The sequence below is a fragment of the Lepidochelys kempii genome, chromosome 1, assembly GCF_965140265.1.
Source record: "Lepidochelys kempii isolate rLepKem1 chromosome 1, rLepKem1.hap2, whole genome shotgun sequence".
Classification (NCBI taxonomy): domain Eukaryota; kingdom Metazoa; phylum Chordata; order Testudines; family Cheloniidae; genus Lepidochelys; species Lepidochelys kempii.
The window spans coordinates 263,886,272-263,913,575 of record NC_133256.1 but is presented as its reverse complement, the minus strand read 5'-3'; the positions used below and the strand labels follow the sequence as shown (position 1 = coordinate 263,913,575).

Sequence of the window (27,304 nt, the reverse complement as noted above, 5' to 3'; positions counted from 1 at the left end):
GCATTTTAACTTTAATTAAAAAGTGATGATGAAATTAAATGTGAAAAGCAAGTAAATTGACACAAACACAAGAAAGTAAAAATTAGAAACTCTGCCAATGTAGTTCAAACCAAGAAGAATGCAGTAAAATTCCTTTAGGTGTACTCTCAACACTATTTCACTTCAATTGAGAGAATAATACAGCCTGAATACTGGGGCAAGCACATTTCCATGTTGAACAAGACCTGAAGTCTTAGCTGCTTGTGGACAAGTGGTCAATCTTTTGTTCCTAGCCTGTAAAGTTGATTAATGGAGGTCTTGATACTGTCCATAGGACGCAGTGAATCAATTCCTTGAGAATACATAATCTCAACATGTTTATTTCAAATTATGTGCGTTATGTATGGTGTGTGCTGTTATCTAGCTGTGCATAATGGCTTATTCTCTAAGTTTACATAAAAATTTACGTGGTGGCCAATTTTTGCTTTGATTAATGAAGGAGAGAAGATTAATTCTGTGTACATAACTTTTCTTTTATCACATAGTTATCTTAAAATAGTTCTGCTGAATGCTAGGTCTGTAAACAGTGATCATGTCACCTCTGATTCAGCAGTTGGCCATCTGACACCTCTATTTTGGCTAGCAAGATGCCTTGAGGCCATTCTATTAATTCTTCAACTTTATATAGAGATCTCTATTCAGGGGCATTGTGCTGACTATCTTGTGGCTTTCATTTTGCCTGTTTCAGTTGCTAGTGAATATTGCCTGGTACTGGGGGATACTGAGATGCCTACTTGATTCTCAGTGAATCTTGCTAACCTTACAGTGTCCATCCCTTTAACTCTGACACTTGTGCAATGGTTGTATTGTGATCAAGTTGTTAATGTAGACCATATTACAGCAATCTGTTCTTCCAGAATGAAGACTGGGGGAGAAGCAAATTGCCTAATTTTAGGGTAGGAATTATGTGAACTTTTCAACTACCAATATGATTTACTTTAAAAGTTAACTAGATTGGTAGCAGAAAAGAAATAGTAAATAAACCTCCTTCTCTTCTCATTCACTGAACAAATTAAAATAAAGCTGGATGTTTGAAAGGCCCCTTCCTGCTCACCAGTAGGGAATTTTGCTATCAGTCAGCAACAATAAAGTAAAATTTGAAAAGGCATGATCACTTTTACTGCAGCAAACCACAACCTTCTGATTAGCAGTGTCACTGACCAGATTGTTGTGTAAATCACTGCTGCTTGAATGCTATGAGCCATAGAAGCAAAATGCCTTGATTTGTTACAGGGATGGGGTAATTGGGAGAGGTGATCTCTTCACCCTTCCAGTGAGTAGAGGATTAAGTATCTGTTTTGTTTCAAAAAGTTAAGGGTAATCGGAAGACCAGTGAGCAGGAATGGTCGGCAGGGGGAAGAGAATGGGAAGTTCCCTTCACGTCTTATCAACTAGGACAGAGTGTGGTGCCTCTGTTTGTATTCAGGAAAAGCAAAAGTGAAGCTTCATCCCCTAATGATTTCTGTAGTGATAGGTTAAGTTGGGGAAGGACAAGTTCCAATAGTGTGTCATTTGGGAGGCAAGGGTCAACACCAGTGAGGTCATCTCAAACAGGCCTAAAGAGTGGCTCAATGAGGATATCATTGCCACTTCGCTAAAACCAGGAAATGAAACAGGCATGTTGGGATGCTCACCAAAGAACAGTAGCCAGTTTCTGTTTGGAGCCTTTATTTTTATCAGCCTTTGTTAGTAGATGTGTGGGGAAACTTCTTTTGTTTCTGGTATTGGCATTTTTCTCCTGGTTCAGTATTCATTTGTGAATGCTGTGTGGTAAACCAGTTGTCTGGGAGCAGTTTCAGCACCATAGACTGTTACCACAGTGTTCCCATCCATTTCCTCCTTGAACTCCTGAGGAGGCTGACATCTGAAATCCTCAAGATAGATTTATATAAGAAGCCCTTCTCTTTAAGGATCCAAAATAAGGAAAATAGAGTTGCAGAAAAAAGTAATTAGCATAGTATTTGAAGTTAAACATTGGCTCTCATTTTGAAATATTTGTAGTATGTACAATTTGTTCTTGAACACATACAAAATTAAATATTGGGGCCTCAACTGATGAACAAGCCTGGGATTCCTCCTTCCCTGCTACCACCAAAAAATCTGGCCATGTCCAAAAGTGAAATAATAAAATCACTGAAATGTAGGCCTGGAAGGGACCTAGATTGGTCAACTAGCCCATCCCCCTGCACTGAGGCAGGGCTATTTATTATTTAGGCCATCTTTGATAGGTGTTTAGACTCATCTAAGAACAGGTTAGACAATGACAGAGATTTCACAGGCTCCTTCTAGGTAACTTGTTGCAATGCTTAGCTGCCCTTACTGTTAAGAAGTGTTTCCGAATGTCTAACCTAAATTTCCTTTGCTGTAAATTAAGCCCCTTATTACTTGTGCTGTCCTCCGTGGTAAAGAGAATAATTTATCACCCTCCTCTTTATAACAAACTTATATTTACTTAGACTGTTTATCATGTCCCCCTCTGTCTTCTCTTCTTCAGACAAAGCAAAGCCAATTTTTCCAGACTTTCTCGTAGGTCATGTTTTCTAGACCTGTATTCAATTTTGTTACTCTTCTCTGGACTTTCTCCAATTTGTCCATGTTTCCTGTAGAGTAGGGCCCATAACTGGACACATTACTCTAATTGAGGCCTTATCAGTGCTGAGTAGAGTGGAAGAATTATTTCTCATGTCTTGCTTACAACATTCCTAATACATCCCAGAATGGTGTTTACATATTTTTGCAACGGTATTACATTGTTGACTCATTTAATTGGTGATCCACTGTAACCCCCCAGATCCTTTTCTGCAGTACTCTTTCCTAGGTAGTCATTTCCCCATTTGAGCAATTAATTATTCCTTCGTAAGTGTAGTACTTTGCAGTTTTCTTTATTGAATTTCATCCTATTTCAAACCATTTCTCCAGTTTGTCAAGATAATTAGGATTTCTGATCCTGTCCTCCAAAGTGCTTGCAACCCCTCTCAGCTTGATCTCGCCCACAAATTTTATAAGTGTACACTCTGTCATTATCCAAATCATTTATGAAGATATTAAATAGAACCAGTCTCAGGACAGATCCTTGCGGCACCCCACTCAATACTACTGAGTGTGGTTTTCTAACCAGTTGTGTCACCCACCTTATAGTATGTTTGTCTAAGTTATATCTCTAGTTTGTTTATGAAAAGGTCATGTGAAACTATCAAAAGCCTTACCGAAGTTGAGATACCTGATATCTGTTGCTTCCCCCTAACCATGAGGCTTGTTACCCTGTCAAAGAAAGGTTGTATTAGGTTGGTTTGACATAATTTGTTCTTGACAATCCATGTTGAGTGTTATGTATCACCTTATTTTCTTCTAGATGGTTTAAATTGTTTGCTCCATTATCTTTTAGGGTACTGAGGTTAAGCTCACCGATTATAATTCCCTCAGTTGTCCTTATTCCCTTTTTATAGATAAGTACTGCATTTTGTCATTTTACAGTCCTCTGGGATCTCTCCCGTCCTTCATGAGTTCTCAGAGATAATCTCTAATGGTTCAGAGACTCTTCATCCATGAATACTTAAGGAACTGCCTGTATTTCATCAGGCCCTGCCAAATTGAAGACCTCTAACTTATCTAAGTTAATTTTTAACTTGTTCTTTTCCTGTTTTAGCCTCAGTTCCTACCTCATTTACACTGATATTCACTGTTAGTTATCCAATCTCTTCACTTTTTTTGGTGAAAACGGAAACAAAAAGGGCATTTGACACTTCAGCTATTGCTGCATTTTCTGGTATTGTCTTTCTCTCCTTATTGAGTAATGGGACTACCCTGTCCTTGTTTTCTTCTTGCATCTCATATATTTGTAAAATGTTTTCTTGTAACTCTTTATGTCCCTAGCTAGTTTAATCTTGTTTTGTGACTTGGCCTTTCTAATTTTGTCTCTACATGCTTGTGGTGTTTTTTGTTTATATTCATCTTTTGTATTTTGACCTAGTTTCCACTCTTTGTGCGACTCTTCTGAGTTGCAGGAGGTTGAAGTTGTATTGGTTAAGCCAGGTTGGCCTCTTATCATACAGCCTTTCCTGCACATTGGGATAGTTTGCTCTTTAAAAAACTGCCAACTCTCCCTGAGGTTTTTTCCCCCATAGACTTGCTCCCTATGGGATCTTACCTACTGGTTCAGTGAGTTTGCTAAAGTCTGCCTTCTTGAAGTATATTATCTTTCTTTATTCTGCTGTTTTCCCTCCTACTATTATTTAGAATCATCAACTCATCATTTCATGATCACTTTCACCCAAGCTGCCTTCCACCTTCAAATTCTCTACCAGTTCTTCCCTATTTGTGAGAATCAAATCTAGAACATCTTCTCCCCTAGTTACATATGCACATAAATGAGCACTTATGTCCATAAGCTTGAAAGAGAATTGATAGTCACAATGGAGTGAAAATGGAGATTTCCAGTGGAATGGTCCTTTGAGTCCAGGGATGGGCAAACTTTTTGGCCCGAGGGCCACATCGGGGTGCAAAACTATATGGAGGACAGGGAAGGGAAGGCTGTGCCCCCAAAACAGCCTGGCTCCCGCCCCCTCCCACTTCCCGACCCCTGACTACCCCGCTCAGAACCTCCGTCCCCTGACTGCCCCCCGGCCCCTCTGCACCCCGCTTTCCCCCTCCGACAGGTTCTCCGGGACTCCCATGCCCTATCCAACCCCCCCTTCCCGACCCCTGACTGCCCCAGAACCTCTGCCTCCTCCAACCCTCCCTGTCCCCTCACTGCCCCCTGGGACCCCTCCACCCCTAACCGCCCCCTGTCCCCTGACTACCGCCCGGTGCCCCCTACCCAACCCTTCCGCTGCCCCCACCTTACCATGCCACTCAGAGCGGCAGGAGCTTGCAGCCTTGCTGCCTGTGCGGCAGCATGGCTGCAGGGAAGGGGGGACAGTGGGGGAGGGGCCAGGGGCTAGCCTCCCTGGCAGGAGCTCAGGGGCTGGGCAGGAAAGTCCCGCTCATATTTGAGTCTATGCAGAACTGGAGTTTCAAAACATATTAGGGCTTTGTAAAAATCTCCTAGTTTGTTTGCATGCATTTCAGCAGATCTTTTCTGCAGGTTCAGTCCATAGACTTTGTGACCTGTTTCATTTCAAGTTACTGGTATGTTAAAGCATTCAGTGAAACATAAACAGAAACTCACCTGCACTTCCCCTTCTGGAGGCCCCTGGTTGCCAGATGTGTTCTGGAAGGCTAGTATTTTATTAATTTATCCTCAGCCTCATTTTGATGGAGTTATTGGCTAGTCTGCTTCCTAAGTTTAAAAAAGAACTAGATAAATTCATGGAGGATAGGTCCATCAATGGCTATTAGCCAGGATGGGCAGGGATTGTATCCCTAGCCTCTATTTGCCAGAAGCTGGGAATGAGCGACAGGGGATGGATCACTTGATGATTATCTGTTCGGTTCATTCCCTCTGGGACACCTGGCATTGGCCACTGTTGGGTACTGCGCTAGATGGACCTTTGGTCTGACCAAGTATGGCGGTTTGCTGCTCCCACTGGAGCCTTAGAACATGACAAGCACACTATCTCTTCTCTATTCCCTCCTCCCAAAAGTCCCTAATATTCTGGGGATTTAGCCCCTTTTCTGCATAAGAATGTTTAGAATCAGTTCACTCATGCAGCCGCAGAACAAGAGCACTGCCCCCTTCTGGCAAATGTAAGGTATTGGGGTGTGGAGAAACAAGCCTACCTCTTGCCAGTGCTCTTTAGGAAACAACTAGATCGGGTAACAAGCTGTCATCTCTGTAAAGAGCTGAGGGGAGTTAGTGAGGTGGTTGCCCCTTGAAAACCTTAAATACGGAAGATAGCACACCACTGCTGCACCTCTTCCCCAATCCCAAGTGGAATAGGAGGAAAGGAGTGGCAGGGTCTGTATTCCAACTAAATCCAAAATTGGGCAAAGCCTTCCACCCAAGTAGAGAAATACCTGGAAGTCACTAAACTCTTCGTTGAAGTTTTGGCAGTTTTTGTCCCAAAATGCTAGACTAGCCTTTGTTTTGGGTTTGGTTACAAAAGGTTTGAGAGACTGTCAGCTAGTTTCAAAACAATCAAGTTATCTTAACATAAACAAATAAATAAATCCAAATTTCAATAGAACATCCTTTCAGTAGCATGCCCTGAATTTTTTTCTTCCAACATTAAGTTTTTTTTCTGCTTGGCTATTATAAGAGTTTTTTTAGGGCTGTCAATCACATTTAACTCAAGTGATTGATTAATTGCAGTTTTAATTGCACTGTTAAATAATAGAATACTGATTGAAATTTATTAAATGTTTTTCTGTATTTTCATATATCTTGTAGTCTGTATTGTAATTGAAAATGAAGTGTCTAATTTTATTATATATATTTGTACTAAAAATGATAGATAAAGAAATATTTTTCAGTTCACCTCATTCAAATACTGTAGTGCAATCTCTTTACATTTGTAAGTTGCATTTTCAGAACAGATTTTTTTTTTGTTACATTGTTTTCTTTTTGACTGCAGTGATATAAAACTTCAAAGCCTACAAGTTCACTTAATCCTACTTCTTGTTCAGCCAATCGCTAAGACAAACCAGTTTGTTCACATTTGCGGGAGATAATGCTGCCTGCTTCTTATTTACAATGTCACCAGAAAGTGAGAACAGCCATTTGCATGGCCCTTTCGTTGCAAGGTACTTACATGCCAGATATGCTAAACATTCGTATGCCCCGTCATGCTTTGGCCACCATTCCAGAGGACATGCTTCCATACTGATGACACTCTTTTTTTTAAAAAAAAAAAAAAGCTTTAATTAAATTTGTGACTGAACTACTTGGGGGAGAATTGTATGTCCCCTGCTGTTTTACCTGCATTTTGTCATATATTTCATGTTATAGCAGTCTTGGATGATAACCCAGCACATGTTCTTCATTTTAAGAACACTTTCACTGCAGATTTCACAAAACGCGAAGAAGGTATCAATGTGGGATTTCTAATGATTACTACCACACTCAACCCAAGGTTTAAGAATCTGAAGTGCCTTCCAAAATCTGAGAGGGACAAGGTGTGGAGCTTTCTTTCAGAAGTCTTAAAAGAGCAACACTCCAATGTGGAAACTACAGAACCTGAACCATCAAAAAAGAAAATCAACCTTCTGCTGGTGACATCTCACTCATATAATGAAAATGAATATGCGCTGGTCCATGCTGCTTTGGATTGTTATCGAGCAGAACCTGTCATCAGCATTGACGCATGTCCTCTGGAATGGTGGTTAAAACATGAAGGGACATGCGAATCTTTAGCGCATCTGGCACATAAATATTTTGCAGTGCCGGCTACAACAGTGTCATGAGAACGCCTGTTCTCATTTTGTGGTGACATTGTAAATAAGAAGCGGGCAGCATTGTCTCCTGCAAATGTAAACAAACTTGTTTGAGTGATTGGCTGAACAAGAAGTAGGACTGAGTGGACTTGCAGGCTCTACAATTTTACATTGTTTTATTTTTGAATGCAGTTTTTGTACATAATTCTACATTAAGTTCAACTTTCATGATAGAGATTGCACTACAGTATTTGTATTAGGTGAATTGAAAAATACTATTTTGTTTTTACATAATAAATGTGATCAAAAATAAATATAAAGTAAACACTGTACACTTTGTATTCTGTGTTGTAATTAAAATCAATATATTTGAAAATGGAGAAAACACCCAAAAATATTTAAATAAATGGTATTCTATTGTTTAACAGTGCAATTAATCGCAATGAATTTTTTTAAATTGCTTGACAACCTGAGTGTGGGTATGTTGTGAGGTGTTTTTTTGTTTTGTTAAAAAAATGGACTCTCTGGGCTTGACAGAATTTTCTTTATAATTTTGATAAGATTGGTTTGTTTAAGCATTTTTTATTTTAGCTTTTTAAATTTTCATAATTGCAGGAAATAGGGGCAGTCAGACAATTTTATGGCATGTTGAGATTCAAAAAGTTAAAGCTTTATCATTTAAACACAAATTGTCAACATCTGGTGTCAAAATGTGTAAAGTAAATATCCTTATGCCCTTAAACTCTCAAGTTGTCAAGCAGCATTTTTCTTACGTTGTCCGTGTGTAAATTTTGATTATTATAAATGAAAATAATTTGTCAGTTTGTGTATATGGAGAAATCAACTTTTACCATCATTTTACCAATAAAAATCTAATCCTTCCAAGCCTAACTTTACAATGGAACAGTGAAGCTGACTAGACACAGCTGTCAAGGGAACCAAGTAAACAAACTGAAAAATGGAGAATTTTTTTCCCTTTTCTAGTTGTTTGGATCTTGGGTGTTCAGCTATGGTAGGCACACAGTTTTCAGGTAAGTGTAACTTTCAGATTGAAGGTGTCCCTGGCAAGCAGCCTATTAATTAGTTTCCTATTTCGCCTATTTACTTTTCTCATGTAGACATCCAACAATCTGGAGGACTGTACTAGGTAGTGTCCAGCTGTGCTGCGTCTTTGTTGCAAACTTTGGTGGAATTTCTTTAAATAACCTTTTCCAGAATAAATAAAAATGTTGCTTTTCTCTTAGTTTCAAAACCACAGAACACAGCTGCTCTTTACCCTTGGCTGGAATATAAAACAGGCCTATGGCAGGCTATGCAGAAATCTACTGACTTTATTGCCAGCAGCTGCTGAACTCTTAGTGCTAACTTAAACAGCTCATAAATGTTAATCACTTTGCAGTTTTGCTAGAGAGCCTGTCTGCATGTCTGAGGCACTGGCTAATAAGTGGTATGTTTTTCATGAACTGGTGACTTTTTCTAGCAGAAGGTCCAAATATCAACTTCAGTTGTCAGTAGAATTATTAAATATGTTGGCATCCTTTCGAAATTGTGTAACGAAAAAAAATTACTTTCATTAGCATTGGCATTGCTTGATTCAGACATATTTCAATAGCCTTAGATTTGCTGAACATGCAATGGAATGAGTAGACTGTTCAACAGAATACATTGCTTGCTTACTGGCCTGTTTTTAGACATCTGACTAAATGTAATCTGAAGAAACTCCATACAATTCTCCCTGTACTTCCTAGATAGAAACTATTTCCACCACTTACTCAGTTTAGGTAGTCTACTTCCAGCAAAACTGATCGTTAAATACAAATGCAATAACTGTATTTAATTTTAGCAAATTTAATGTCAGGAAATGTAAACTTTAAGGTTTTAACTGAAGTGTTAACTTGATATTGCATGCATTTGCTTAGTATACCCTTCAACAGCAATGTATTAAGGTGTCCATTTTAACAAGAGAAACAACATAATACAGATGCCTAAAATAAGGGCAAATTCCAAGGCATGGGGATTCTTTTGTTTATTTTTAATTGTTTTGTACAGAATGTACTACAGAAGGGCGCTGAATCTGGCTTGGGCCTTTGGGTGCTACTGTAATACTGCCACTAATAAAAGAATTGTGTTGTAGCAATCCTAACTCTTACATTTGATTTTTAACTATATATCCTAGATTTCATTAGTAAGTTTTTTGCTTTTTACCTTCCTAGGGAATCAAGTAGGAAGGAAAGGGGGGGAAACTGGGAACAGCAGAAATATTATTGGTGCATGCCAACTAGAAACATAGTACCTTTGGTACATCTGCTCCTTTTAACCTCATCATTATGTGAGCACTAAAGGTAGTGGGCACTTAAATACACACTGTTACTTCTTTTACCAGGACTGCACCTGACTTCATGTACTTGAGGACCAATGTTCCATCTAATTTTTTCCATCCCTGTGCGGAATAAATTTTATGTGCACAGAGGTATGTGCGGATGTGTGCCACCAGTAGAAACAAAAAATCTAGATATGTATACTTTTTAAAAGTTACCATAGGGATAATTACTCCAGCCAGGACAGGTTAGGCATTTTAGAACTCACTATTCAAAGAATTAAATTTAAGTGTAAGAGAAATAAAAGTATGAAATGCATAGACCAGTCAAAACACTAAAATAATACACTTTGAAAGAATAAAATTACGGAGAATATATGTACATTGCAGGAAGTACCCAGAAGTAACAATAAGAATACAAGTATGTGTTGGGAGGTGAGTGTGAAAGAGACTGTGTGACCCAGAGACAGTGTGTGTGCTGGCTGCTGGGGAAGTTTGAGAGATGCCGAGAGCTGTCTCTTTAAGGCACTCACGGAAAGCTCTCCTGCTCTGTCCTGAGCCCTGCATCCCCTCCCCCGCTCTGCGGAGATGGGGTACATGGGCAAGGGGTGTGTGTGAGTGACTGACTGCTGGGGAAGTCTTAAAAACCATGCACTGTCTTCTTTTTTAAGAAAGGCACTTACTGTTCAGACCTCAGACCGCAGCAGCTCAGAGTCCTGAGCCAGCTCTGTGGAGCTCCCCTGCTCTGTGGAGATGGTGGGCAGGGGGAGGGGGGACAGCCTGACATCAGCAGCCACCCATCCCCCTGCTCTGCACAGGCAGCAGGAGGGTCCTGGGAGCAGCTGTGGGATGGAGCAGTGTGGCTGCAAAGCAGCAGGGGGAGGGGCACCTGAACACACACTGCCGGATGTGTGCACTCTGCTAATCAACTGGGCTGCACTTGAATGTCTGCTGGGTAGCCACCCAACCATGCAGCTTACAGGGAACACAGTTGAAGACCCTCATTTTCACCAGACTAACCAGGGATTGGTATCGAAACGCTCTTTGCCTCCTTTCCCATTTAGGGAGGGGGAGGACCTGACAGACCTGCTTGTCAGACAGGTGATCTGGGAGCGGACTATGGATTTGCTCTGTCATGTATTTTAAGTTTCCTCTATACTCTTCATACAGGCAGTAGGTCCTTCCAGTTCTCTTACGGTGGCCAGCCACACTTCTCTTAGATGGTGCTAAAGATCCCTGCAATGACAGGAAAATGATTAAATGAGATAAATGTGACCTGCACCCATGTGCTGCAGAGGAAGGCCAGCCCTGCCCCCATCCCCTAAAATCACTGCTAATCCGATCTGGGGGAAAATTCCTACATGACCCACATAATGTGATCATTTAGACCCTGAGTATGTGAGCAAGAACTAGCCAGCCAAGCACCTGAGAGAGAATGAGGTGGTACTGAGCAGAGCAGAGCCCCACCTCACCAGTGTATCATCTCTAGCTGTGGCTGTCCCTGTTATTCAGAAGGAAGAAGAGGAAATACCTCCCAGAACACATTGGAGGAATATTTTCCTGGTCCCTGCCAGTAGCAGGTTGAAGCATGAGCTTTAGGAGCTTAAGGTATAAACCGGAAGTAAGCCCCAAGGCTGTTGAGCCCTGCTCCCCATCCTCACAAGCAATGTTAAAAATGTCTGCCTGCCAAGTTTCAAATGTAAAAGTAACAGTTCCCTAATCAGATTTTTAGCAGGAAAAACTTAATCCATCTTCTCCGTCAGCATGCACACAGCATGAAAGGATTTTTCCCTAGACTTATAAATTTTACATTTGAGCAAAAACCAATTATTGAAAATCTTTTCTAAAAGCTATCCTTCTGGAAGAAGTTGAGCACTGAAAATGGGTGTTACCATAGAAGCCATTTTCAAAACTTAGCTGTAGTATTAGTTATGCAAAATGTAATTAAGCAAATGCCATAATAGCTTTTGTCAGCATACCAGTGGTAGTGTGAATTTGGCACTGATGAAAAGCTCCAGAGTGATGCCACTAGGAAAAAAAAGTGGTAGCCTACAGAAAGTGGGTTGATCAGTTGTGGTGAACAGGCTTATGTACACATCAGCTGTAACTTAATGGACAGCTGTAGCTACTCTCAGCAGTGTCTGAGAATGCAATAGACACACACTGAATTCCTCTCTCATAGTTGCTTCAGGTCAGGGTTGAGGAAAAGAGCTTTTACTGCTTTTTTCTTAAATTTCTGTGCTTAAAAAAAGTTTAACCTACTGACTGAGACTGGATTTGAACCAGTGAGCTTGAAATAATTCCCAATCTCTGCAAGTATTTTATAAAGCAAGTAGGTTCATTTTTTCACTTCATTGCCACTTTCTGAGATCGACTTCAGACACTCCCTAAATGTATCCAGGAAGGTTTGCATGTACTCCATGTATTGCTTTTAGGTATTTGTGCTCATCTGCAAAATCTCAAATCTAGGGTTTGTTGGGCAAGGACACTTGGCCAGCAACAGTCAGAGCAATGACTTGCTAGGTAGGGAAACACCAATAATAGCACCTTTCCAACAGCTCATGTGACTCAGAAGCAGAACGAGAGGCCCAAGTTGGACTTAGTGAATAAGTCATGTAGGAAAGACTACGGGGGTAGAGAGAGAGAGGAAAGGCTATGGAGAATTGAAAGATACAACCAAAAGTCTAAATTTGTCATTTGGGTTTTCTGTGTTTTGCAATATAAACTTGAATACTAACTCAATGACACATTTGTCTTATTTTCTTGCAGATCTTCAAGTTGCTCCATTTTAATTTTCAGTGCAGACCTTTCTGCTCCCTTAAGTTATTATAAACTTTTTTGCTGCTCTGCAAACACGTGAAGATGTCTCGCAGCCCTGATGCGAAGGAAGACCCTGTGGAATGCCCTCTTTGCATGGAGCCCCTGGAGATTGATGACATCAACTTCTTCCCTTGCACGTGTGGGTACCAAATCTGTCGCTTCTGTTGGCACCGTATCCGCACTGATGAGAATGGACTTTGTCCTGCTTGCAGAAAGGTAAATATCCTGGAATAACGGCTTACCTTGCATATGTCTTGAGGTTCTTGCATTGGTTAGTACTCCTTTACATCAGGGTACCTTGCTTCAAATGGCAGTGTAGATCTGGTGTGAGCGTCTCACTGTCTGGATGCCATCTGTACATATGAAAATCATTATGCAACCAGTAGTCGTCTCTGCGGAATAGATAGAAGTGGAATAGCAGTGGAGGGTGCAGGTCAGGACTGAGGTCTGTGGGTAGAGTTAAAGGAGAAATAAAAAATCTGGGAATCAGGATAGTGATGCACTGATGTATCTGTTTAGGGATAGATGGCGAGGATTGAAACAGCAGGATATGCTTCAAGTGAGGGTTAAGGTATGGTGGTGCAGCTGTGTGGGAGTTCATAAAGCACCCCTTTTTGCTGTACTTGTTGAGCCAGAGCTATTCATTTTTATTGACACCCACTTTATAAGCCATTAGCTCTTGGTGAGAGTGCTTGACGGGTGTGTAGTTTCTTGCATCTTTGTTACCAAATGCTCAAGGTACTTTGAGTGCCATACTTAGACTTCGCCCATTCTATCCAGTCACAACTCCAGTTACCTGACACATTTTGGTTCTCTCTTTTTAAACTCCCTAAAACTGATCTTCAAGTCTGCTGCCCTTCGTGTCTCCTAGGGTCACAACCTTGGAATCTTTGACTTTTCTCTTTTCTTTCCTCCTCATGTAGTCTCAGCTAAAATCTGTTGCTTCCTTCTGCCTTCATCACCCAACACACCTCTTCAGAAATCCTTGGTAATGTCTCCTTTAATTATTATAACTTCCTCTTGTCTCCTTGCTTTTCACCTTTTTTCCTCTAAACCCAGCTACAGAGGTCCCCCCTTTTTTCCCCTGTTCTAAGCATGTCCCTGTCCTCACTGAATCCCTTCATTGGCATCTTGTCTCTTTTATGGTATCAATTCCAGCTCCCTTTCTAGGCCTTAAGTAACCTTGCTACACCTGCATCTGTGCACTTGCTGCCTCATTCTTCCATATGCACCTTCAGTCATCTTACCATGTTGCTCCTTTGGGCCTTGTCTACAGTAAAGAAATTTGGCATGCTAATCACTGTTTGGAGACTCTAGCAAGCCTGAAAAGCACCACACATTGACATACAGGTGTAATCAGTGGTGCACAGAAGCTAGCTTCACTGTTTTGGATTGGACTTTCTACAAGGAAGACTAATCAGTGTCATCGGTCACTGTCTGTCTCCACCAGTGCAATGCCATTGTCGACAGTAAATTCTATTGTGATAATGCCAATGATATGATTATTCCTTCTGCTACAGTCCCACAGTACCTGCTTATGGAGTCTGTCTGATTTACCTTCTGTACTCTGCTGGCTTGAGGACAAGCTTTCTGGACTCTTTTTGCCTGTACAAATATTGCTTCATGCCCCCGAAATGTTGTTGTACAGTACTTCTTGCCAGTATTCACTCCTTTGTGATTACTGTGTGCTTGCAAACTGGTTTTGGAGCATGTCTCAGAAGCCACCGTAGAAACATGCTGCCAGGTATTCCTCAGCAGACTTCCGGGCACTAGTGAGTGTCTGGATTAAGGAGATCGTTACAGCTGACCTCTGTAATTTGGAACACTTTGGCTCATGACTAGGTGTCTGAATGCCTTACTGAGCTGGATATCATTTGCTCAGGAAAATAGTGCTGGGAGAAAATAGAAGGACTGGCGATGCAATGTTAATAAGGCTGGGGATGTCAACAGCCATTCCAGGGCAGTGATGAAAATCTGCCCTTATGATGAACCAGACCATGTTCTTGGCACTCTCCGATCTTTGGAGCATGAGATGCTTTTGGACAGAACTGTGGCACCCACCAGTGGGCTGTTGAGGAACCTGGAAATAAGAGAACACCACCTCCCGTGGTGCTCTCTGAAACTAGTGGGGCAGACCAGGATCCAGGAATGCCAGAGGCTCTGCCAAGATCCCAGTAACATCTGTCCAAAACTCTGAGATGGTAGCTGCAGCAAAAGCAGTCATGTTTGGGAAGATGACACCTTTGGAGACTGAAGGGATATCTGCGCAAGGTATATGTGTTTGTGTTTTTTAACTCAGGTTTTTGCATGGTTGGGGTTTGGGAGCAGTTTTCTGGGTTCACGTGAACATTCATATGGGTGTGAAACAGGATGAAGATGTAGCATCATGTGAAGATAGAAGTCCTCTCTTCCCATCTGCCTTCTCTGGTTCCCCTGGTGCATCAGCCCTCTAATTCCCTCATCCTATGGATATTGCTAGTTTTGGAAGTCCCACCCATAATGCCCATCACCACCTTTCCCCATTCACCTACATGGATCGGTTCTGAGGGCAGAAGTACCCTGCTAGCTGAGCCATGCCATGTGATCATTCTAAGGCTAAGTGCACTGCACGGCCTGGTATAGAGTGCATTCACTACACACCACACCTCACCAGCACAGGTATAAACCTCTGTGTAGATGGTGAACAGACTGTGCCAGAAACTTAGGGCATATACCTTACATGGCTCTCTGTGCCCAAGCAGTGCCTCTCCCATCTACGCTGCTGTTTTTAGCAATGTAGTGTCCCACTCCTGGAGCCTCTCTCGCTGCTGCAGGGGAAAGTTCTGGCCTGGGGAGGCAGCAGGCAGAGGCTCATTGACGTAAGCATATTGACTCACTCCATATTTCTCTTTTCAGAGACCACTTCTGCAACAAGGCAAAAAATGGGAAATGTTTGGCATATCCATTACATGGCAGGAATGTGACCATGCATTTGGGAATACAAGAAGCAGAGTGCTTGACAGATCCCTTGGCAAGGAACAAAAACTAGATCTGTTTTTACAACGTTCAGAAAAACATGGAAAGAAAAAATTTGAAGTTTGAAGAAAAATGCAACTTCTCTTTAAATGCCAAGGGAAATTTATGCAAGAGGACAAAGAGTGTGTGAGGAGCTATGTACAACATGATAAAGAATAAGACTTCAAAACAAAGTTTTGAACTTTTGATAGAGTACATGCAGGGCCAATAGCAGTTTGCACAGTTAGTCCACATTTCAGCATAAAACAAAATCTGGCTTGCTGTTTTTTGTTATGTATTAACTACATTTTTGAAGGTGGCTTCCATGTTTCGTGATAAAATACATTATGCAAATCAATCTCAGTTAATAGTTCAGCAGGCATAGTTTGAATTACCTTAAACAGCACTGCTTTTCTACCCCCATATCCTCTTTGTCCAAAAGCATCTAAATGCTGGTAATACTTTTATTAAAAACTAATTAATTCATGGTATCAAACCCACTAGCAACTATGGAATCAGTGATATTAAGTTAAACTGCTAACATTTCAGTATGCCGCATTCAGGCATTAAGCGCATCGATCCCCTTGCATTCCTACAACAGCAGAATATGAGCACAAAGCAACTCTGATTTGGTTCATATGCCTGTTGCAGGCAATGTTCATAATTGTCACACGTTTAGTGGCACACCTTTGTCCACCTCCATTCTTTGCTCCAAGACTCATGCCTTCCTCTGTCCATTGTCAAACACCTCCTTTGCTTTCACAATATTGGATAGAATACAACAAGCGGATATCACGACACTGTTCACTGTATTCAGTAGGTACTTCCACTTTGCTTTCAGCCTTTCAGAGGCATACTTTACCACCTTTCTGCATACACTCTGTAGCTGTATCACTCTCCCCTCGCCCACTCCAGTAAGCATCTAGGAACTATGCACCATGATCTTATAAGGCTTTTGTCACCATGGAGTGGTAGACTTTTGTTAGTTTATTCCTGGGCTTGATCAGGTGCGCATGGGTTCATCTATAGCTCCAGAAATTCAGGAAACCCAGCTATTCAAATCCATCAGTGGTCTTGCGGATGTTTGCTAGCTTGATTGTACGCCACTGAAACACTTGATCTCTGTTGCTATATTCAAGGATTTCCAGTCCCACTGGTGCCTGATTGACCAGTTGCTATCCAGGGTAGACCTCTTCCTTAGGACAAACACTGCTTTCATTCTACAGAGAATGACATTCTCATGCAGGTAATCTGGAGCTTCCCAAAGGGATGCAAAAGTCTCCTCGTTCGAGTAGTGTCCCTTTGGGTGCTCCACTGTAGGTATATCTGTTTTCCCGTGCCTCTTATTGGAGATTTTGGTAGCAGTGTCCATTTGGCCAACACATAAACTCTTCCTGCCTTGAGGCTAACTAGTACTGCATGGGTGAACCATCCCCAGTTCCTTCTCAACTGCACTTGGCCTAAGACAGAGCAAATTGCAGTCCGCTTTCTCTTTACACCAGAGTTTGAGTTCAGTTTCTTAGCTTCTTTTAGCATTTCCATTAGATTTTTCTTAGTTTTATAAGGTTTCTGGTTTTTTTACTGTTCAAAAAAAAAATCTTCCCCCCGTCTTTTCCCTTTTTCTCATCTGGGGATCACCCCCAGCAAAAGGGCATGCCTGACTCCCCCGGGTTTAAACGGTGTCTTTCCTGCAGGGAGGCAGTACTGGAAATAGGTTACACTGCTACTGCGTTGGTGCTTTGGAGAGCTCACATTCCACAGAAGCGTACCTTCTGTCAGCAATTGAAGGCTAGATCCAAAAAGAACCAGGAGTTAAAGTTGAAACTCCTTATGGAGGATGTTCTTAAACGAGCTTCTGACCCTGGTCCCGAATCCCCTCCACGGTGAAGATTGTTCCCAGAGCCTTCTACATCTAAGGAGGGAGAACCAAAGAGGAAATCTTTGTACTCTCTTTGCAAGGCCTCCAAAAGAGAGCTGCAAGTCCTCAGACTGAGCCCCGGACCAGCCAGAGGAGATCTCTGGCATGGTCAGTCACCTCGGCTACAAAGCACGGTATCCAGAGGAGACACGGGTCCTCAGGTGCAGACACCACTTATAAGCCTAAAGACCTGAAGGGCGGAGGCTCTGAAGCGGCGACACCACCTGTCAAGGGCAAGAGCAAAGACTGTAATGTCTCTGTGAAAGCAGTACTGATGTGGAAACCCTTGGTATCAGCTACTTCCAAACAACCATCTTCGGACTGATCATCTCGTGCAAGATCTCTGCCGATTTCCTCAGTATCAGCGAATCCGCACCAACAAGCCTTGATGGTGCTGATCACAGTGGTACTGCAGGAGTTTCATTTTCCCAGAGATCTCATGGTGGCTGAGACTCTAAGAGTTTCCCACTTGCTTGATACCAGGGCCCTGGTACTGAGCACATCTCGATCCCTGGAATCACCACTGGCACCAGGGTGTTGGCCACCAGTCTCCTTGTCAGTTCCAATGCTGTCCAATGAGGACTCAGATAGTGACCAGGATGATATCCTCTCACTGTCCTCACACCATGGCCCATTTCTACATCAACCAGGGCCCTTCCAGTTCACCCTCAGTCCAAACCTCAACCTTCTTGGTATGACCACCCGTGGGTTCCACCATACTGGGAACATGGGCAACCTACAGGCACCATACTTCTCGGGCATCTGGTGTCTCCTCCCAAGTGTCAGTAAGATGGTCTCCTTCAGCCTCTGCATCCAGAGCTCCATAACCTCAAAAGAAAACTTGAGCAGGAGGCCAGATTAAAGAGAAAAGGAGTATTTGTGGCACCTTAGAGACTAACCAATTTATTTGAGCATGAGCTTTCGTGAGCTACAGCTCACTTCATCGGATGCATACCGTGGAAACTGCAGCAGACTCTATATACACACACAGAGATCATGAAACAATACCTCCTCCCACCCCACTGTCCTGCTGGTAATAGCTTATCTAAAGTGCTCATCAAGTTGGGCCATTTCCAGCACAAATCCAGGTTCCCTCACCCCCCTCCAAAAACACACACACGCACACACAAACTCACTATCCTGCTGGTAATAGCTCATCCAAAGTGACCACTCTCCCTACAATGTGCATGGTAATCAAGGTGGGCCATGTCCAGCACAAATCCAGGCTTTCTCACCCCCCCACCCCCCTTTTCCCGGGACACACACACACTGTGTATATAAAGTCTGCTGCAATTTCCACGGTATGCATCCGATGAAGTGAGCTGTAGCTCACGAAAGCTCATGCTCAAATAAATTGGTTAGTCTCTAAGGTGCCACAAGTACTCCTTTTCTTTTTGCGAATACAGACTAACATGGCTGTTACTCTGAAACAGATTAAAGAGGTTACACCACAAACCAATATCTCCTCCTTCTCACCAGGTGAGGCAGTGATGGCCCCCTCCATCATCCATGGAGGATGATTTTAAACTATTTCATGATCTTACAAAAAGAGTAGCAGATACTACAAATTCCCCTTGAGAAGGTGAGACCTGACAAACCCTCCAGTCCCAACCTGTGGATCTGCCGACTCAAGACATTGTTCCTCCATAGTTCCAACAGACAGACCTGCTGCTCCAAGGAGATACAAGAAGTGTTATTACACAGTAAACAAATTGTCTACCTGCCGCATTCACCTGCAAAAATGGAAAAGATTCCAGATTTGGTATAATTCCAAGCAAGTTACCTTGGTATCTTCCTCCCTCCCCACCATGCTAAACTACATACTAGGCCTCAAGAGGACAGGGCTGTCTCTCAGCTCAGTCAAAGTACATCTTGCAGCCATAATGGCTTTCTACAAGCAGAGGGATATTCTGTTTTCACCTGTCCAACAACAGAGATTCCTTGAAGATATAGCAAAAAGAAAAGGAGGACTTGTGGCACCTTAGAGACTAACAAATTTATTTGAGCATAAGCTTTCGTGAGCTTATGCTCAAATAAATTTGTTAGTCTCTAAGGTGCCACAAGTCCTCCTTTTCTTTTTGCGGATACAGACTAACACGGCTGCTGCTCTGAAACCTGTCAAATATAGGAAACCTCTTCCCCCAAATCAGGCACCCCTTTCCAGTGAGGGACCTAAATCTAGTTTTAAAGAGCCTAACTAGACGGCACTTTGAACCTATGGCCCCTTGTTCTTTTACACATCTACCAATGAAGACAGCATTCCTAGTAGCCATCACCTTGGCATGGAGAATAGGGAAAATAGCAGCATTAATGGCACATACACCCCTTCACAATTTTCTTTTAAAGTCACACCCAAAGTTCATCCCCATGGTCACCTCGTCTTTTCACATGAAACAGTTCATTCACCTTCTACCCAAAGTCTCTTCATGACAACAGGGAGGCTACACTACATACACATGATGTTAGGAGAGCCGTGGCCTTTTATTTGGACAGGACAAAGGCCTTTACGAAATCTCCTAAGCTCTTCCTCTAAATTGTGGAAAGGTCAAAGGTGTAGCAGTATCAGCTCAGAGACTCTACAAATGGGTCCTGAATTGTATTAACTAGTGCTACCATGATCGTAATTTGCTACCCTCATCTGGAATCCATACGCATTCCATGAGTGTTTCTCATCTCTGTCACGCCATTAAAAATGTTTCTATGCCAGAAATCTGCAGGGCAGTGACTTGCGCATCTGCTCATATTTTCACAGAACACTATACAATTACTAGATTTTCAGCTCCACAGCGTTGTCATCCATAATAGACTAGATGCCGAAGCCCTGACCCTCCATTGGGGAATACTGCTTGGGAGTCACCTATCTTGGAGTACCCATAGGGATGCTACTCAAAGAAGAGGAAGTTACTCACCTTGTGCAGTAATGATAGTTCTTCAAGGTGTGTCCCCCTTGGGTGCTCTACAACCCTCCCTTCTACTTTGGTGTTCTCAGTAGGGGAGCTGCAGTAGGGAAGGAACAGAGGGTGGTTCACCCACATAGTGCTAGTTAGCCTCGAGGAAATGCTCTCCCTCCCTTGTGCTCATGTGTGGGCCAAACAGACAGTGCTACCAAAACCTTCATTGAGGGACGCAGATACACATACAATGGAGCATCCACAGGGACATCATTACTGCACAAGGTGAGTAACTTCCTCTTCCTCACTTAGTTCTGCAGTTACCTTGGATAAGCAGGTGTATCCAACAACCCTCACGCAATTTGTAATCATGCTCCTGACTTCAAAATGGCATGCAGTCCACTGAACTTTGTCTTGAAGCAGCTCATGGAGCTGATTACTTTGATCATGGTGGAGAATAGAGCCTTTCACGCAACATGAATTCCACTGTTGGACTCTTCCTCTGACTTACTGTGTGTATTGCTAGAATTTGTTCCTCTTTCTCTTCTGGGTCACCTGGGATGCTTGGTGATTTAATATTGAGGATCTCCATTCTGAAAAAAAGGATGCATAGAATGGACACATTACCCATATCCTCCTTTACATTGGGGCAAACTGTTTTAGTTTTCAGTGGTACGGTTACCTATTATAGATAGAACCTTGGTTTCCCTCCGTTCTTAGCCTCATGCCTCAATCCTCACTATCCCCTGTAACTGAAAGCTGCATTGTGTGCCAAACAGCCTTTCCTCCAAGTTCCTCTTAAGAAACTCTACCTACTTCTAGGTAATATTCTTTATCCTCTTCATCGTTTAATAGTCTGCATACAATTAGACAAAGAGCTGTTCAAGTTCAAAAAAAAAAGTTCCTTACTTCAAAGAGCCAGCTATCTGTGAAATGCCATATAAACTTAATGCTGTGTCCTTCTAAAATGATTACCCGAGCGTGTGTGACGAAGACATAACTTGTGATAAGCATGGCTGTGACCAAGCCTCAAGAGTGGGTCATTGATTATGATCCAACAGTTAAGTGAAGTGTGCATGAAGGATTGACTGTTGCATGGGGTTTGTTCTTCAGTTGTGGTGCTACAATACCTTGATTTTAAGCCACATTTCCTTAAAAATCCAAGTTCAAGGGTAGATCAAGTCAATATGGTGTTGCTGTGCATGGAGTTGAATGCATCTTTTCCATTAACACTAATAGAATGTGTCGACTTTTAAATTCCTGTGCATGGTAATGAAAAAGTATATTCCCTATACTTTCAGTACAAGCTCTATCCTTTGCATACCAGCTCAAGTACTTCAGATTAGCTGTTTGTCCAGGACAGTGTAGAGAGACTGTTCATTTGGTATCCTGCTTCTAGTACTGGTCAGTGTATTGTAATTCAGGGGAAGGTTAAATTCTTCTATAATGCACCTAGTCAGTCAACTCGGTTGGGTGTTAAAACATGGGGAGAGAATTCCCTGTTTTCCATGTAATTGATTAAGTTTCATATTTTAAACTGTCAGCCCCAGAGGAAATTCCGTAATATGTGCGCGTCATATCTTTAGCATCACTTCAGTAACTTCTTCATTCTCATCAATTTTAAATTTTGTCTTACGATGCATTGTGTATATATTGTGTTATATAAACTTTGTTACTGTATGTCTCAAACTGTTATGAAGACTAGTTATACATTTTATAATTCTGAGTTTTGTTTTCAGGACTGAGAATGGGTAGGAGTGCCTTGTGAGCAGCAGGGTGTGGAGGATAAATATATAATAGCCTTGACATGCTTTCTGAGTTGTATGTCTTCACTGCAAAAAAGGGTGGTTTTACCTCAAGATGGCTGTCTCAATGTGAAGCCCGAGGAGTGATGAGGCACTGCAGTTTTTGTTCGAATGCTTGTTTGTGTCCATTTCATGGTTGGTGTGTGTGTGTGTGTACGCACGCTGCATGTACCGTTGCTGGAGATTTTTCCATCCGTCTGGCATCCATCAGGCTGGCTCTAGTGCCCTCTTGTGTGCCATATAAGGAGTGCCACCAGCCACAGACCCTCTCAGTTCCTTCTTACCACCTGTGATGGTTGCTGAAATGTCTCCCCTTGCTTCAGCAAGGTGCCTATCAGTGGTTTTCTTCTCTGTATTGTAAGTTTATTCTATAGTTTAGTTACAGTGTATACATTGTAAATAGTACGAGGAGTACTTGTGGCACCTTAGAGACTAACAAATTTATTTGAGCATAAGCTTTTGTGGGCTAAAGCCCACTTAATCAGATGCATGCACTGGAAAATACAGTAGGAAGATATAGATATAGACAGAGAACATGAAAAAATGGAGGTTGCCATACCAACTCTAACAAGAGTAATCAATTAAGTTGTGCTATTATCAGCAGGAGAAAAAAAAACTTTTGTAGTGATAATCAGGATGGCCTATTTCAAACAGTTGATAAGAAGGTGTGAGTAACTGTAAGGGGGGAAATTAGCATAGGAAAATAGTTTAGTTTGTATAATGACTCATCCACTACCAGTCTTTATTCAAGCCCTATTTAATGGTGTCCAGTTTGCAAATTAATTCCAGTTCTGCAGTTTCTCATTGGAGTCTGTTTTTGAACTTTTTTTGTTGAATAATTACGACTTTTAGATCTGTAATTGAGTGTCCAGGGAGGTTGAAGTGTTCCGCAACTGGTTTTTGAATGTTATAATTCTTCATGTCTGATTTGTATGCATTTATTCTTTTGCATAGAGACTGTCCAGTTTGGCCAATGTACATGGCAGAGAGGCATTGCTGGCACATGATGGCATATATCACATTGGTAGATGTACAGGTGAACGAGCCTCTGATAATGTGGCAGATGTGATTAGGCCCTATGATGGTGTCCTTTGAATAGATATGTGGACAGAGTTGGCTATGGGCTTTGTTGCAAGGATAGGTTCCTGGGTTCGTGTTTTTGTTGCGTGGTGTGTGGTTGCTGGTAAGTATTTTCTTCAGGTTGGGAGGCTGTCTGTAAGCGAGGACTGGCCTGTCTTCCAAGATCTGTGAGAGTGAGGGATCATCCTTCATGATAAGTTGTAGATCCTTGATGATGCGATGGACAGGTTTTAGTTGGGGGCTGAAGGTGAAGGCTAGTGGCGTTATTTTCTTTGCTGGGCCTATCCTGTAGTAGGTGACTTCTGGGTACTCTTCTGGCTCTATCAGTCTGTTTCTTCACTTCAGCAGGTGGGTATTGTAGTTGTAAGAACGCTTGATAGAGATCTTGTAGGTGTTTGTCTCCGTCTGAGGGATTGGAGCAAATGCGGTTGTATCTTAGAGCTTGGCTGTAGACAATGGATCGTGTGGTTTGGTCTGGATGAAAGCTGGAGGCAAGTAGGTAAGTAAAGCAGTCAGTAGGTTTCCTGTATAGGGTGGTGGTTATGTGACCATTGCTTATTAGCAGTGTAGTGTCCAGGAAGTGGGTCTCTTGTGTGGACTGGTTGAGGCTGAGGTTGATGGTGGGATGGAAATTGTTGAAATCATGGTGGAATTCCACAAGGGCTTCCTTTCCATGGGTCCAGATGATGATGTCATCAATGTAGTGCAAGTAGAGTAGGGGCGTTAGGGGACGAGAGCTGAGGAAGCGTTGTTCTAAGTCAGCCATAAAAATGTTGGCATACTTTGGGGCCATGCGGGTACCCTAAGCAGTGCCGCCGACTTGAAGGTATACTTTGTTCCCACATGTGAAATAGTTGTGGGTGAGGACAAAATTCAGCCACCAGGTTTGCTGTGACATTATCGGGGATAGTGTTCCTGACGGCTTGCAGTTCATTTTCGTGTGGAATGTTGGTGTAGAGGGCTTCTTCCAGAAAACACCATCCTGGCCACTATGGATGTAGATCACCAATGGATTGTAGTTTCCTCAGGAAGTCAGTGGTGTCTCGAGGATAGCTAGGAGTGCTGGTAGCATTGGGTCTTAAGAGAGAGTCTACATAGACAATCTTGCTGTCAGGGTGCCAATGCATAAAACAATGGGGCGTCCAGGATTTCCAGGTTTATGGACCTTGGGTAGCAGAATACCTCTGGTCGAGGTTCTAGGGGTGTGTCTGCAGATTTGTTCTTGTGCTTTTTCAGGGAGTTTCTTGAGTAGATGGTGTAGTTTCTTTTGGTAACCCTCAGTGGGATCAGAGGGTAATGGCCTATAGAAAGTGGTGTTAGAGAGCTGCCTAGCAGCCTATCATTCATATTCCAACCTGTTCACGATGAGGGCAGCACTTCCTTTGTCAGCCTTTTTGATTATGTCGTCAGAGTTGTTCCTGAGGCTGTGGATGGCATTGTGTTCTGCACGGCTGAGGTTATGGGGTAAGTGATGCTGCTTTTCCACAATTTCAGCCCATGCACGTTGGCGGAAGCAGTCTATGTAGAAATCCACTCTGTTTTAACCTTCAGGAGAGGTCCACGCAGAATCCTCCTTTTTGTAGTGTTGGTAGGAAGGTTTCTGTGGGTTAGTATGCTGTTCAGAGGTGTGTTGGAAATATTCCATGAGTCGGAGACATCGAAAGTAGGATTCTAGGTCACCACAGAAATGTATCATGTTCGTGGGGGTGGAGGGGCAGAAGGAGAGGCCCTGAGGTAGGACAGATTCTTCTGCTGGGCTAAGAGTAGAGCTGGATAGATTTGCTATTTCCCCATGCTAATTTTCCCCCTACTGTTACTCAGACCTTCTTGTCAACTGTTTGAAATTGGCCATCCTGATTATCACCACAAAAGTTGTCTTCTCCTGCCCGTAATAGCCCACCTTAAATGATTATTCTCTTTCGTGTTGGTATGGCAACCCCCATTTTTTCATTTGTGTGTGTGTAAAAAAAAAAAAAAAAATTCCTACTGTATTTTCCAGTGCATGCATCTGATGAAGTGGGCTTTAGCCCATGAAAGCTTATGCTCAAATAAATTTGTTAGTCTCTTAGGTGCCACAAGTACTCCTCGTTCTTTTTGCTGATACAGACTAACATGGCTACCACTCTGAAGCCTGACACCATGCAAGGCATTGTAAATAGTGTTACTGTAGAGGGTACCCTCTCCCCTTATTGTTAAAGGTCTCCCATTACCCCTGGAGCTGGGCTTCAAGTCTTTTGCTGCCTGTGGCAAGCCGATGCCTGTGAGCAACGCACATTCCAGTTGTCTGAAGAGTCTGGGAGAATCTCGTATGAAAGATCACTGTCAAATTTGTTGAGACTTTAAGCCTTGCACAAAGGACAGAGTGATCAGACTTAAGGTTATCCTATCTTTAGACTGGCTTCAGAACCAAGCTACTCAGATTCAGCACCAAGCACTTCGGCCTTGGTGCAAAGCACTTCTCCGGCACTGTGTACCTCCCAGCACTACTCTCCATCTCTGATGCTGAAGAAGAAACACTAAAAGTAGCACACCAACAGAGGGCACTTGTCAGTGCCAAAGAATGGCAAGCAAGGGGAAGGCAGTGAAGTGCAACCTGCCTCAGGCCACTTTTCCACCTCTGGTCCCATGGCGGCACCGTTGAGATGGTTGAGTCTGGTGCTGGATCCCTCACCGACACTGGGAAGTCGTTGTGGTGCTGGCAGAATTGCAGTGCCTCCAACTCGGGAGTCCTTTGCAGCGGCTAGAGATTTGCTGTCACTCCTGGTCCTGCCTACCCTGTTTAATCAGCTGCCGGCTCTGTCAACCTTGAGCAGGAGAGAGCACGGTGCTCTGAGCACCTTTCTGTCACCTGGCCCTCTGGTACCTTCTAGAGGGAAGCAGTCTCTCTTCTCCTCTTCTGTTCACCGGACCCTCGGCACCAACTGGAGGCAGCAAGAGGTACTGCTCTCCCATGGTCACCTAGAGAGGACTCTCTTTGTCTGAGTCCAACGTGGAGGTCTACATTCAGCCTAAGAGCCATCAGTACTCATCCTACATGCCATCGTACCTCTAGTGCAGTGCTGGTGCCTGGCCAGGAGGACAATGGTCTGTGCAATGGCCATGCTGGAATCCTTGCGGTTTTCCCCCGGTACCAGGTCCCCCTTCCCACTGATCCTTTCAGTTGCTTCTGAGAAGTGGTCCCCACTCCTCCACATTCAGCACCGGACACTGACTCCAGTACCGACCCTAGTACCGATCTACAGGATGTGCCCCCTGTGGAGGTTACTGAAGCTGAAAAAGAGAAAGAAGCCCCCTTTTCCAGTACAGGCCTCTTCCTTCTCCTCCTCCTCCTCCCCGGATGAGGCCGTCTCGGGCCCAAGCAGTTAACTACCACAAGAAGACTTTCGGGCTCATCAACAGCACCTAAAGCGGATAGTGGTTAACTTGGGGCTAGAAATTGAAAAGCTCAAGGGATCATCCCGCAGCCCCATTGACATTCTGGTTGCAGCAGCTCCATCTAAGGTGGTCTTATCCATTAATGAGGTAGTAATGGATCAGGTTAAAGTCCTGTGCCAGACACCATCTTCTCTTCAAAATAAGGGGCGGAGGAGAAATATGTGCCAGCCAGTGGGTACGAGTATCTGTACTCTCATCCCACTCGTATCGCTGGCTAATGAAAGGGACAGACAGGGCCAGTCGAGTGCTACTCCCAAACAGAAGAATGCAAAGAAACGTGATCTATTTGGGAGGAAAGTTTATTCAACAGGTGGTCAACAACTAAATATCTCAAACCAACAAGCCTTACTGGGGAGTAAGACTACAATTTGTGGGACTTCTTGGCCAAATTTAAGAACTCTGTGCCCTAGGAATCAAGGCAGGAATTCTCAGCCCTCTTAGAAGAGGGAGGGAATGTTGCCAGAGCGCCTCTCCAGGCGGCACTGGACGCAGCAGGTGCATGGTGAGGACAATTGCCTCTGCTGTCACCATGAGCCTATGCTCTTGGCTGCAGCCCTTGGGACTCCCTCACGAGGTCCAGCAGTCAATCTGGGCCTTTCAAAGGCTCCTCATTATTTTCAGAGGAGATGAACATGAGGCTGCATGGCCTGAAGGTTTCAAGGGCTAGCCTCATGTCCCTGGATCTCTCTGCTCT

At 43.0% G+C, this 27,304-nt stretch overlaps 1 protein-coding gene across 17 annotated transcripts in view; it reads left to right on the top strand.

Annotated features, from left to right (window-relative positions):
* CNOT4 (CCR4-NOT transcription complex subunit 4) overlaps window positions 1-27,304 on the top strand; it is a 122,840-nt gene that overhangs the window by 44,973 nt on the left and 50,563 nt on the right. For 12 of the 17 annotated variants that reach the window (XM_073327381.1, XM_073327378.1, XM_073327380.1 and 9 more), the window contains exon 2: window positions 12,437-12,703. In XM_073327381.1, the coding sequence (XP_073183482.1) occupies window positions 12,530-12,703 (174 nt within the window). In that variant the 5' untranslated portion in view covers window positions 12,437-12,529. The other 5 variants (XM_073327369.1, XM_073327374.1, XM_073327373.1 and 2 more) reach the window with 5 other exon arrangements.